The 14,627-nt window shown below is 46.0% G+C and overlaps 1 protein-coding gene across 1 annotated transcript; it reads left to right on the top strand.

The window, feature by feature from the left end:
* Window positions 1–310: 310 nt before the first annotated feature.
* LOC311123575 (uncharacterized protein) lies at window positions 311–14,376 on the top strand (the record flags this gene model as incomplete). The annotated part of the gene is made up of 2 exons (XM_084197816.1): window positions 311–938; window positions 13,405–14,376. The coding sequence occupies 2 exons, from the start codon at window positions 311–313 to the stop codon at window positions 14,199–14,201; spliced, it is 1,425 nt and encodes a 474-aa protein (XP_084053942.1). The 3' UTR covers window positions 14,202–14,376.
* Window positions 14,377–14,627: the final 251 nt, after the last annotated feature.

Genomic DNA, 14,627 nt, shown 5'->3' with positions numbered 1-14,627 from the left:
GAAAGAAGCTCTAGTGAAAGAGGAGGAGGAAGAGGAGGATGTTACAATACAAAAACAAGTAGAGGGTGAAGCTGTTACCGTGAAAGAAGAAGAGAAAGACGTTACAGTGAAAGAAGAGGAAGACGCGTTCAGAGTGAAAGAGGAGGAGGATGTTACAGTGAAAGAAGAGGAAGACGCGTTCAGAGTGAAAGAGGAGGAGGATGTTACAGTGAAAGAAGAGGAAGACGCGTTCAGAGTGAAAGAGGAGGAGGATGTTACAGTGAAAGAAGAGGAGGATGCAGTTTTTGGAGTGAAAGAAGAGGAGGAGGAGATGACTGTCACATCGAAAAAGGAGGAGGGAGAAGAGGATGTTACAATACAAAAACAAGTAGAGGGTGAAGCTGTTACCGTGAAAGAAGAAGAGAAAGACGTTACAGTGAAAGAAGAGGAAGACGCGTTCAGAGTGAAAGAGGAGGAGGATGTTACAGTGAAAGAAGAGGAAGACGCGTTCAGAGTGAAAGAGGAGGAGGATGTTACAGTGAAAGAAGAGGAAGACGCGTTCAGAGTGAAAGAGGAGGAGGATGTTACAGTGAAAGAAGAGGAAGACGCGTTCAGAGTGAAAGAGGAGGAGGATGTTACAGTGAAAGAAGAGGAAGACGCGTTCAGAGTGAAAGAGGAGGAGGATGTTACAGTGAAAGAAGAGGAAGACGCGTTCAGAGTGAAAGAGGAGGAGGATGTTACAGTGAAAGAAGAGGAAGACGCGTTCAGAGTGAAAGCGGAGGAGGATGTTGCAGTGAAAGAAGAGGAGGAAGAAGCTTTCAGAGTGAAAGAGGAGGAGGATGTTACTGTGAAGGAAGAGGAAGAGGAGAATGCCGTTTTTGGAATGAAGGAGGAGGAGGCGGAGATGACTGTCACATTGGAGGAAGAAGAAGGAGAGACGGGAGATCTGATTAACACCAGTAAGTACCTTCTTAAAAACAGGGGCCCAAACTCGGCAATTGTTGAACTATATGTGTGGTTTAAAAGGGTATTTTACACTTGATTATATGTTGTTCTGTAGGAAGTGTTAAAGCCACAGAGGGGGTCCACCAACATTATGTTACGATATCATATTACAACCAACTCATGTCTGATTTCAGAAAATAAAACTCTCCACAGGTCATTGAATGTAAGCAATAAGGCATGAGAACCAGTGCTTGACTTAGGTGCCAGTACTCATTTTTGGGTGCCTGTCCTGTTTTTATATTTAGGAACTATTCGATACTTTTGAACTAATATTTTCTAAGAGGTGCAGGAACTCAAGCAGTAGAACATTTCAGGTGCCGGTCCTCAGTTCTGCCGAGCTCCTGCCCAAGTCAAGCACTGATGAGAACCAGTGGATTATTGTCAATTAACACGAATATGGGTTGTTTTTACGCATGACGCCAAGCAGAGCTCCGGGAAACAGCCCTAAAAGAGTGTGTTATTCACAATAACATGGATTTGACTGCTTTATTTCTTTCATAAAATGGTTACATATTAAAAACGTTATTTTTAATGAATAAATTCATTTTATTTCATCCTTCTATGATTATCAGATAAAAAACCAACATTTGACTGGTGTAGATGTATTATCTGATAAAGAAACCATTAGGTCACAGGTACAATATTTAAATTCATATAAATAATTTTACATATTGTAGATTTGAGCCAATCAGAAGGAAAATAATAATGAACATAAATTAAGAAACATTCCAAAAGGTTCATAACTACAAAGATCATCTTGATCATCATTTCATGTTTAAGTGATAATACATTCAATTTATAATACATGAATACATTCAATATATACTGGTGGCACTCCTCCCCCAACCTCCCATCCCATTCCCCCAACCCCGCCCAGCCAACATGTCTCCTCCCCAACCTCCCATCCCATTCCCCCAACCCCGCCCAGCCAACATGTCTCCCCCCCAACCTCCCATCCCATTCCCCCAACCCCGCCCAGCCAACATGTCTCCTCCCCCAACCTCCCATCCCATTCCCCCAACCCCGCCCAGCCAACATGTCTCCTCCCCCAACCTCCCACCCCATTCCCCCAACCCCGCCCAACTAACATGTCTCCTCCCCCAACCTCCCATCCCATTCCCCCAACCCCGCCCAGCCAACATGTCTCCTCCCCCAACCTCTCATCCCGTTCCCCTAACCCCGCCCAGCCAACATGTCTCCTCCCCAACCTCCCACCCCATTCCCCCAACCCCGCCCAACTAACATGTCTCCTCCCCCAACCTCCGATCCCATTCCCCCAACCCCGCCCAGCCAACATGTCTCCTCCCCCAACCTCTCGTCCCGTTCCCCTAACCCCACCCAGCCAACATTCCCTCCCTCCATCACACAGTTCTGCTCCCAGAATTCCCTCCCTCCCTCCCTCCCTCCCGCCATCACACAGTTCTGCTCCCAGAATTCCCTCCATTTACATTTACATTATATTTTAGTCATTTAGCAGACGCTCTTATCCAGAGCGACTTACAGGATTAATTAGGGTTAAGTGCCTTGCTCAAGGGCACATTTACGTCATTTAGCAGACGCTCTTATCCAGAGCGACTTACAAATTGGTGCATTCACCCTATAGCCAGTGGGATAACCACTTTACAATTATTATTATTATTATTTTTTTTATTTTTTATTTTTTTTTTGGGGGGGGGGGGGGGTACGGAGGTGCCGTTCCCCTCACTGCTCCATAGGCAAGCACCGTGGTCTTGTTACGGATGCGAGCTTCAACTGGAAGCCAGTGGAGTGTGCGGAGGAGGGGGGTGACGTGAGAGAACTTGGGAAGGTTGAACACCAGACGGGCTGCGGCATTCTGGATGAGTTGTAGGGGTTTAATGGCACAGGCAGGGAGGCCAGCCAACAGCGAGTTGCAGTAGTCCAGACGGGAGATGACAAGTGCCTGGATTAGGACCTGTGCCGCTTCCTGTGTAAGGCAGGGTCGTACTCTCCGAATGTTGTAGAGCATGAACCTGCAGGAGCGGGTCACCGCCTTGATGTTGGCGGAGAACGACAGGGTGTTGTCCAGGGTCACGCCTAGGTTCTTCGCACTCTGGGAGGAGGACACAGTGGAGTTGTCAACCGTGATGGCGAGATCATGGAACGGGCAGTCCTTCCCCGGGAGGAAGAGCAGCTTCGTCTTGCCAGGGTTCAGCTTTAGGTGGTGATCCGTCATCCATACTGATATGTCTGCCAGACATGCAGAGATGCGATTCGCCACCTAGTTATCAGAAGGGGGAAAGGAGAAGATTAGTTGTGTATCGTCAGCGTAGCAATGATAGGAGAGACCATGTGAGGATATGACAGAGCCAAGTGACTTGGTGTATAGGGAGAAAAGGAGAGGGCCTAGAACTGAGCCCTGGGGGACACCAGTGGTGAGAGCACGTGGTGCGGAGACAGCTTCTCGCCACGCCACTTGGTAGGAGCGACCGGTCAGGTAGGACGCAATCCAGGAGTGAGCCGCGCCGGAGATGCCCAGCTCGGAGAGGGTGGAGAGGAGGATCTGATGGTTCACAGTATCAAAGGCAGCAGACAGGTCTAGAAGGACAAGAGCAGAGGAGAGAGAGTTAGCTTTAGCAGTGCGGAGAGCCTCCGTGACACAGAGAAGAGCAGTCTCAGTTGAATGACCAGTCCTGAAACCTGACTGGTTTGGATCAAGAAGGTCATTCTGAGAGAGATAGCAAGAGAGTTGGCTAAAGATGGCACGCTCAATAGTTTTGGAAAGAAAAGAAAGAAGGGATACTGGTCTGTAGTTGTTGACATCAGTGGGATCGAGTGTTGGTTTTTTGAGAAGGGGAGCAACTCTCGCTCTCTTGAAGACGGAAGGGACATGGCCAGCGGTCAAGGATGAGTTGATCAGCGAGGTGAGGTAGGGGAGAAGGTCACCGGAGATGGTCTGGAGAAGAGAGGAGGGGATGGGGTCAAGCGGGCAGGTTGTTGGGCGGCCTGCAGTCACAAGTCGCAGGATTTTATCTGGAGAGAGAGGGGAGAAAGAAGTCAAAGCATAGGGTGGGGCAGTGTGAGTAGGACCAGCAGTGTCATTAGACTTAACAAACGAGGATTGAATGTCGTCAACCTTCTTTTCAAAGTGGTTGACGAAGTTATCCACAGAGAGAGAGGGGGGGGGGGGGGGGGGGGGGGATTCAGCAGGGAGGAAAATGTGGCAAAGAGCTTCCTAGGGTTAGAGGCAGATGCTTGGAATTTAGAGTGGTAGAAAGTGGCCTTAGCAGCAGAAACAGATGAAGAAAATGTAGAGAGGAGGGAGTGAAAAGATGCCAGGTCGGCAGGGAGTTTAGTTTTCTTCCATTTCCGCTCCGCTGCCCGGAGCTCTGTTCTGTGAGCTCGCAATGAGTCATCAAAGGCAGCAGACAGGTCTAGAAGGAGTTCTGCTCCCAGAATTCCCTCCCTCCCTCCATCACACAGTTCTGCTCCCAGAATTCCCTCCCTCCCTCCCGCCATCACACAGTTCTGCTCCCAGAATTCCCTTTCCCCTCCATGTCTCCCTCAGCTCCTCCCTCTACACAGGCATGCTCTGTACGCCTGTAGAAATAAATTGCTATAATAACATATCTAACTGATGGGAGGGGAAAGATGGACCGGTTGACTGAAGTAGGACTATATGTGTTCCAACAATGAGCTGCAGTTTAGGAATAATTAAAAAACATTGTTTTTTGTTTTTAATTTAAGGTTAGTCATAAGGTTAACAGTGTGGTTAAAGGTTTAAAATTAGATATTAAGAAGCGAAATTGTAGGAACAGGCAGGGTTCATGACTTTGTGGCTGTGGTAACTAACGTTAGTGACGACCCTACTTTGCAAACTGCTAGTGGATTTAGAATTGGTCAGCCATGGCTATAAACCCCCCCCCCCCCCCCCCCCTCATATAGACAGGTTCCTCACTGAAAATATGCAAAACCATTAGTTTATTTAAAGACTGAGAGCGTATTTTCATCAGAATCATGAAGCCTAGGCCTACTCACCAAACAGAGGTCGTGACCTTAATTCATCCCCATGCAGTGTTCAATGTAGAATTGTTACTCCATTTAGAGAATTCCAAGGAACAGGCATATAAAAAGTCAATCGAACGTCTGTATATCAAAAAAGAAGACAGATTTTGGTTTGTAACCCTTCAAAATGTGTCTTTCAACTCGCCAAATTGAGCCCCATTTCAAATGATCTTTAAGAATAACTGTTCTATTTTATTGTGTTATGTTACATGTTGTTTTTTACTATAAAATAGGTGTCTTGACTGTGATAAGGGCCTCTGTGATAAGGGCCTCTGTGATAAGGGCCTCTGTGATAAGGGCCTCTGTGATAAGGGCCTCTGTGATAAGGGCCTCTGTGATAAGGGCCTCTGTGATAAGGCCCTCTGTGATAAGGCCCTCTGTGATAAGGGCCTCTGTGATAAGGGCCTCTGTGATAAGGGCCTCTGTGATAAGGGCCTCTGTGATAAGGGACTCTGTGATGAGGGCCTCTGTGATGAGGGCCTCTGTGATAAGGGCCTCTGTGATAAGGGCCTCTGTGATAAGGGCCTCTGTGATGAGGGGCCTCTGTGATAAGGGCCTCTGTGATAAGGGGCCTCTGTGATAAGGGCCTCTTGTCTGCTAAATGAACAAAACAAGGCTATGCCGTTGCACAGCCACAGGCTTCTACAGGCCAAGCACCACACTGATGAGGCTACTACCCTTTCTGATGATTGTGTTCCACGATATTTTATTTTATTTCACCTTTATTTAACCAGGTTAAGCCAGTTGAGAACAAGTTCTCATTTACAACTGCAACCTGGCCAAGATAAAGCAAAGCAGTGTGATTTAAAAACAACAACACAGAGTTACATATGGGGTAAAACAAAACATAAAGTCAAAAATACAACAGAAAATATATATACAGAGTGTTCGAATGTAGTAAATTATGGAGGTAAGGCAATAAATAGGCCATAGTGCAAAATAATTACAATTAGTATTAACACTGGAGTGATAGATGTGCGAGAGACGATGTGCAAATAGAGATACTGGGGTGCAAATGAGCAAAATAAATAACAATATAGGGATGAGGTAGTTGGGTGGGCTCATTTCAGATGGGCTGTGTACAGGTGCAGTATAACCAGTTGATATTACAGTTTCAATAAATTAATCCTTAAATGGCATTTGACTGAATATGAGGCAATTTAACAGTTAGGATTTGTTATCTGTAATGGTTATGATAAATGAGGCATTGTTGCCCACTGTTGGCATATACTGAACAAAATTATAAATGCAAAATGCAATAATTTCAATGAATTTACTGAGTTACAGTTCATATAAGGAAATCAATCAATTCAAATAAATCCATTAGGCCCTAATCTATGGATTTCACATGACTGGGCAGAGGGGCGCAGCCATGAGTGGACCTGGGAGGGCATAGGCCCACCCACTTCGGAGCCAGGAACTGCCAAACAGAATCAGTTTTCCCCACAAAAGGGCTTACTCATCAGTTCCATCAGCTGTCCGGGTGGTTGGTCTCAGACGATCCCGCAGGTGAAGAAGCCGGATGTGGAGGTCCTGGGCTGGCGTGGTTACATGTGGTTGTGAGGCCAGTTGAGTGGACTGCCAAATTCTCTAAAAACGACGTTGGAGGCGGCTTATGGTAGAGAAATGAACATTCAATTTTCTGGGAGAACGGCGAGTTCATCTCAAGATTGCCGTGTTCATCTCAGCCTATGCTGCCCTTCAGACTGACTTTTTGGCCTTGACAGAGACATGGACAGGGATCCGCCCAGAGAACACTGTTACTCCAGCTGCTCTTTCTTCATCTGACTATGTTTTCTCGTCTGAGAGCATCTGGTCGTGGTGGTGGTAGCACAGGGCTACTCATTTCTCCTGTGGAGATTTTCTATTTTCTCCCTGTCTCACCTGTCCATCACCTCATTTGAATTCCATGCTGTCGCTGTCACTTGTCCACTCAAGCTTAACGTTGATGTCATCTATCACCCACAAGGTGATCCTCTGTAGCTCAGCTGGTAGAGCACGGCGCTTGTAACGCTAAGGTAGTGGGTTCGATCCCCGGGACCACCCATACAGTCATGCGTGCATACATTTAATTTTTTTGTGTAAGTCGCTTTGGATAAAAGCGTCTGCTAAATGGCATATTATATAAGGTTCCCTTGGAGAGTTCCTCAATGAGCTGGACACCTTGATAAGCTCATTTCCTGACGATGGCTCACCGCTCCTCGTACTTGGCGACTTCAACAATTCTTTTTTTTCCAACTCTCCTTTTCCCAGTCCCCTCCAACTCACAAGGCAGGCAATATCCTTGACCTAATCTTTTAATAGAGGCTGTTCTCCTACTAATCTCACTGCAACCCCTCTCCAGGTCTCTGATCACTTTTCTGTCTCCCTTTCCTCCAACCCTAACCATTCAGCCCCTACCCAGATGGTCATGTGCCATCACAATCTTCACTCTCTCTCTCCCACTACTCTCTCCTCTTCTATCCTATCATCTCTCCCTTCTGCTAAATCCTTCTCCCTCCTGTCTCCTGATTCTGCCTCTTCGACCCTACTTTCCTCCCTTTCATCTAATGACTGGCACTGTCCCCTTTCCTCCCGGCCGGCTCGGCCCTCCCCTCCTGCTCCGTGTCTGAGTGACACATTGCGAGCTTACAGAACAGGAAGCCGGCTCGGCCCTCCCCTCCTGCTCCGTGTCTGAGTGACTCATTGCGAGCTTACAGAACAGGAAGCCGGTTCGGCCCTCCCCTCCTGCTCCGTGTCTGAGTGACTCATTGCGAGCTTACAGAACAGGAAGCCGGCTCGGCCCTCCCCTCCTGCTCCGTGTCTGAGTGACTCATTGTGAGCTTACAGAACAGGAAGCCGGCTCGGCCCTCCCCTCCTGCTCCGTGTCTGAGTGACTCATTGTGAGCTTACAGAACAGGAAGCCGGCTCGGCCCTCCCCTCCTGCTCCGTGTCTGAGTGACTCATTGTGAGCTTACAGAACAGGAAGCCGGCTCGGCCCTCCCCTTCCTGCTCCGTGGCTGAGTGACTCATTGCGAGCTTACAGAACAGGAAGCCGGCTCGGCCCTCCCCTCCTTACAGAACAGGGCTGCGGCAGCTGAGTGAAAAGGGAGGAAAACTAAACTTCCGTAGTACCTATCATCCTTTCACTCCCTCTCTACCTTCTCTTCCTCTGTATCTGCTGCTAAAGCCACTTATCCAGAATGCAGCAGCCCGCCTGGTTTTTCAACCTTCCCAAGTTCTCCCATGTCACCCCGCTCCTCCTCACACTCCACTGGCTTCCAGTTGAAGCTCATCCACTACAAGACCCTGGTGCTTACCTACGGAGCAGCAAGAGGAACTGCCCCTCCCAACCATCAGGCTACGTTCAAACCCTACACCCCAACACAAGCACTCCGTTCTGCCACCTCAGGTCTCTTTGCCCTCCCACCCCTACGGGAGTGCAGCTCCTGCTCAGCCCAGTCAAAGCTCTTCTCTGTCCTGGCACCCCAATGGTGGAACCAGCTTCCCCCTGAAGCTAGGACAGCAGAGTCCCTGCCCATCTTCCCAAAACATCTGAAACCCTTCAAACAGTATCTTAAATAATCTTCCTCCTCCTGACCCCCACCCTTTCTAGCTCTGACTCTACTGATAGCTACTCTAAGGAAGAAGAAGAAGAATGTACTTCCTGCCTGTGATCTGTGGTTGTCACTACTGTAAGTCTCTCTGGATAGGAGCGTCTGCTAAATGACTCACTACTGTAAGTCTCTCTGGATAAGAGCGTCTGCTAAATGACTCACTACTGTAAGTCTCTCTGGATAAGAGCGTCTGCTAAATGACTCACTACTGTAAGTCTCTCTGGATAAGAGCGTCTGCTAAATGACTCACTACTGTAAGTCTCTCTGGATAAGAGCGTTCTGCTAAATGACTCACTACTGTAAGTCTCTCTGGATAAGAGCGTCTGCTAAATGACTCACTACTGTAAGTCTCTCTGGATAAGAGCGTTCTGCTAAATGACTCACTACTGTAAGTCTCTCTGGATAAGAGCGTCTGCTAAATGACTCACTACTGTAAGTCTCTCTGGATAAGAGCATCTGCTAAATGACTCAAATATAAATGTCAAGTCAAGGGGTCTGAATACTTTCAGAATGCACTGTGTGTAATTATATATATATATATATATAGCTTCATATACAGTCCCAGTCAATAGTATTAGAACACCTGCTCATTCAAGGGTCTTTATTTTTACTATTTTCTGCATTGTTGTTATGATGTCATTTCATAGTGTTGTGTGAACCAGGTTAAAGGTTAGTAGATAAGGGATTCTGGGCGCCGCACAGTCTGAATAACAAGGATTCCATTATTGTCGAGGGAGATTACTGAGGTTTATCTTAGAATGATGGATGGACATGATATACTGACTTGGGGTACAAGGTAATAACATCAAAGAAGGGAGTGCCCATTGAGGGTTGCCAGATGTTGTTGAAGAAACGTGTAACAGAGGGTATATAAACTGAGATATTTTCTTTGTTCAGTAGTTTGGAATAGCTAGAGGCGAAGCACGTGCCTTTTGTTAGAACGAACCATGGTACCTATTAAATATTTGAATGAACTCCCCAGCTAAGTGTTAATATTCTTGTATCCTTAATTACTTGATACCCGAGAAACTCATCATAACAATTGTAGAATAATAGTGAAGACATCAAAACTATGAAATAACACACATGGAATCATGTAGTAACCAAAAAAGTGTTAAACAAATCAAAATAAATTTGAGATTCTTCAAATAGCCACCCTTTGCCTTTGTGATTTATTTAGAATTCAAGGCAACTTAACCAGCATGTCTACCACAGTATTCTGCAGTGATACGCCATCCCATCTGGTTTGGGCTTAGTGGGACTATCATTTGTTTTTCAACAGGACAATAACCCAACACACCTCCAGGCTGTGTAAGGGCTATTTTACCAAGAAGGAGAGTGATGGAGTGCTGCATCAGATGACCTGGCCTCCACAATCCCCCGACCTCAACCCAATTGAGATGGTTTGGGATGAGTTGGACCGCAGAGTGAAGGAAAAGCAGCCAACAAGTGCTCAGCATATGTGGGAACTCCTTCATGACTGTTGGAAAAGCATTCCAGGTGAAGCTGGTTGAGAGAATACCAAGAGTGTGGAATGCTGTTATCAAGGCAAAGGGTGGCTATTTGAAGAATCTGAAATGTGTTTAATACTTTTTTGGTTGCTACATGATTCCATGTGTTATTTCATAGTTTTGATGTCTTCACTATTATTCTACAATGTAGAAAATAGTAAAAATAAAGAAAAACCCTTGAATGAGTAGGTGTTCTAAAACTTTTGACCGTTAGTGAATACAGTACCAGTCAAAAGTTTGGACACACCTACTCATTCCAAATCGCAGATACTGATAGTGAGGATTTGTTCAATCAGTCACTTGCATGAACACAGAAATTGGTTATTAGAAAAGCACAAACAGAACATTTTCCATCACAATTGTATCAGAGAGGAAGAAGTGTAGTGAGAGGTTTCACTCTCCTCAAAATATGCCCAATGCGTTTTTTTATAGGCTTATTTTCAAATCAAATCAAATCAAATTGTATTGGTCACATGCGCCGAATACAACAGGTGCAGACATTACAGTGAAATGCTTACTTACAGCCCTTAACCAACAGTGCATTTATTTTTAACAAAAAAAGTAAAAATAAAACAACGACAAAAAAAGTGTTGAGAAAAAAAAGAGCAGAAGTAAAATAAAGTGACAGTAGGGAGGCTATGTATACAGGGGGGTACCGTTGCAGAGTCAATGTGCGGGGGCACCGGCTAGTTGAGGTAGTTGAGGTAATATGTACATGTGGGTAGAGTTAAAGTGACTATGCATAAATAATTAACAGAGTAGCAGCAGCGTAAAAAGGATGGGGTGGGGGGGCAGTGCAAATAGTCCGGGTAGCCATGATTAGCTGTTCAGGAGTCTTATGGCTTGGGGGTAGAAGCTGTTGAGAAGTCTTTTGGACCTAGACTTGGCACTCCGGTACCGCTTGCCGTGCGGTAGCAGAGAGAACAGTCTATGACTAGGGTGGCTGGAGTCTTTGACAATTTTGAGGGCCTTCCTCTGACACCGCCTGGTATAGAGGTCCTGGATGGCAGGAAGCTTGGCCCCAGTGATGTACTGGGCCGTATGCACTACCCTCTGTAGTGCCTTGCGGTCAGAGGCCAAGCAGTTGCCATACCAGGCGGTGATGCAACCAGTCAGGATGCTCTCGATGGTGCAGCTGTAGAATTTTTTGAGGATCTGAGGACCCATGCCAAATCTTTTCAGTCTCCTGAGGGGGAATAGGCTTTGTCGTGCCCTCTTCACGACTGTCTTGGTGTGTTTGGACCATGATAGTTCGTTGGTGATGTGGACACCAAGGAACTTGAAGCTCTCAACCTGTTCCACTACAGCCCCGTCGATGAGAATGGGGGCGTGCTCAGTCCTCTTTTTTTTTCCTGTAGTCCACAATCATCTCCTTTGTCTTGGTCACGTTGAGGGAGAGGTTGTTGTCCTGGCACCACACGGCCAGGTCTCTGACCTCCTCCCTATAGGCTGTCTCATCGTTGTCGGTGATCAGGCCTACCACTGTTGTGTCGTCGGCAAACTTAATGATGGTGTTGGAGTCGTGCCTGGCCATGCAGTCATGGGTGAACAGAGAGTACAGGAGGGGACTGAGCACGCACCCCTGAGGGGCCCCCGTGTTGAGGATCAGTGTGGCAGATGTGTTGTTACCTACCCTTACCACCTGGGGGCGGCCCGTCAGGAAGTCCAGGATCCAGTTGCAGAGGGAGGTGTTTAGTCCCAGGATCCTTAGCTTAGTGATGAGCTTAGAGGGCACTATGGTGTTGAATGCTGAGCTGTAGTCAATGAATAGCATTCTCACGTAGGTGTTCCTCTTGTCCAGGTGGGAAAGGGCAGTGTGGAGTGCAATAGAGATTTCATCATCTGTGGATCTGTTGGGGCGGTATGCAAATTGGAGTGGGTCTAGGGTTTCTGGGATAATGCTGTTGATGTGAGCCATGACCAGCCTTTCAAAGCACTTCATGGCTACAGACGTCAGTGCTACGGGTCGGTAGTCATTTAGGCAGGTTATCTTAGAGTCCTTGGGCACGGGGACTATGGTGGTCTGCTTGAAACATGTTGGTATTACAGACTCAGTCAGGGACATGTTGAAAATGTCAGTGAAGACACTTGCCAGTTGGTCAGCACATGCTCGGAGTACACGTCCTGGTAATCCGTCTGGCCCTGCGGCCTTGTGAATGTTGACCTGCTTAAAAGTCTTACTCACATCGGCTACGGAGAGCGTGATCACATAGTCATCCGGAACAGCTGGTGCTCTCATGCATGCTTCAGTGTTGCTTGCCTCGAAGCGAGCATAGAAGTGGTTTAGCTCGTCTGGTAGGCTTGTGTCACTGGGCAGCTCGCGGCTGTGCTTCCCTTTGTAGTCTGTAATAGTTTTGTGGAGGTTTTGGACCTGAGCTTGTCGCCTGCCTTCCCGCAATTGGGACGACTCCCATTGTTAGGGCGGAGACTTGAGCATCTTGTCATAATATACAGATCTCTGATAGTATTTTCTGCTGGTCATGGCATTGTACTGTTTGGGAAAAAATTTAACCGTTTGTTGACCGCTTAATGAGGGTCAGTTAGTTGGCATCAAAATTTATCGAAATGTGTATCCCTAGACAAAATATCTAAATGGCTCTAATAATCCTGTTCACATCAGAAGTCAGTCTACCTGAAGGCGCTGATAAATGCAGAAAATCGCCTTTTCAAAATAAAAACTTCTGCCACAGCGACCATGTTATTTTTGTGAGTTCAGACATAACGTTATGTGAAAACAACTTTTAAGACGCAAACATTTAGTTGTTCCTAACTCACTTCACTCGCCCTAAAGAGGGAGCTCAATTACACAGCTGGAACGCAGAATAAGGTGTTTACATGTCCTAATAATTATCCCCTGATGTACCATTCTAGTAACAAACCAACAATTGGCCACTAGCTGTCATTATAGCTATTAAAGGGAGATTACTAATGAATAAATACATTTTCTATACATTTCTATTGAATAATAAATCACCGGAATAAGTTCTATACAAATCAAATGCTAGACTAGAAGCGTGGGGTAATAATTTTGAGATGCTTTTTTCCAGTGGAGGTTAGTTGATGACTTGCCTGGCAGGGCTGTGGGATAATTCAAATGGAACTGTTAACAGCCATTACCCAGGTAGTATTGTGAATAACTAACAGCTATTAACCAATCGCCATCCAGGATCCAACTGTACGGTTTTATAATGAGGGATCTAGTCTAGATTAAACCTCATAGGAAGACAGTTGTATCATGTGGAGGTTTCATTCAGGTCTCTCTGTTTAACTAAATACTCTGTCTTTGGCAGGAGAGAGACCAGACTCTCACTCTGACAGCAGTAAGAGTCCTTCAGGGGAACCAGACCCAGAGACGTCCAAACCAGCGATGCCACACCACTGCTCCCAGTGTAATATGGGTTTTAAGTGGTTATGGAAGCTAAAAGAGCATGAAAGGAAACACACAGGAGAAAAGCCTTTCCACTGCTCCCAGTGTGGAAAGACATTTTCGAGATCACAGAACCTAAAAATACATCAGAGGACACATACAGGGGAGAAACCTTTTCTCTGCTCCCAGTGTGGAAAGTGTTTTACCCAGTTATGGAGCCTGAACAAACATAATAGAATACACACAGGAGAAAAGCCTTACCACTGTTCCCACTGTGGAAAGAATTTTAGGTTGTTAGATAAGCTGAAGGAACACGAGAGGACACACACAGGGGAGAAACCTTATCATTGCTCCATGTGTGGAAAGGATTTTACCCATTTAGGGAGCCTGAACAAACATAATAGAATACACTCAGGAGAAAAGCCTTACCCCTGTGCACATTGTGGAAAGAGATTTTCACGCTCACAGGACCAAAAATCACATGAGAGGACACACACGGGGGAGAAACCTTTCCACTGCTCCCTGTGTGGAAAGGATTTTACCCATTTAGGGAGCCTGAACAAACATAAGAATAGAATACACTCTGGAGTGAAGCCTTACCCATGTTCCCATTGCCTAATGAATTTCAGGTTGTTAAATAACCTTAAGGAGCATGAGAGGACACACACATCTTACCACGGTCCCTGTGGAAAGGAGTTGACCAATTTAGGGAACCTATAAGATCATGCGAGGACACACAGGGGCCAAATCATGCAATCGCTCCCAGTGTGGAAAGAGTTTAAACCCAGTTAGGAAACCTGAAAAGGCACGTGGACATACACACACACACACAGGGGAGGATAAAGCTCACAGTTTGGAAAGAGTTTTAGTCAGGGAACCTAATTGTGGAAAGACGTTTTCCCGGACAGAAGACTTGAAGTCACATGACAGAATAGAGAGGCTGTGGTTGACTCTTATTTTATGCCACATTAAATCATATTGTTTAGATGAAATCTTACTCAAGAATAGGCTATTTTAGTTATTTCCTCTGGAGACATATTATGTCTAAAATCAGATTACAATTTTAAAATATGTATTTTGTTTTGATTCTACATTTTGATATATTGGATAAAAGTATGAACCTTTTTTTAGACGTTTATTATATGA

Source organism: Coregonus lavaretus (genome assembly GCF_964263955.1).
Source record: "Coregonus lavaretus genome assembly, contig: HAP1_SCAFFOLD_135, whole genome shotgun sequence".
Classification (NCBI taxonomy): domain Eukaryota; kingdom Metazoa; phylum Chordata; class Actinopteri; order Salmoniformes; family Salmonidae; genus Coregonus; species Coregonus lavaretus.
The sequence above is the reverse complement of the archived record's forward strand: the minus strand, read 5'-3'. Positions and strand labels throughout refer to the sequence as shown.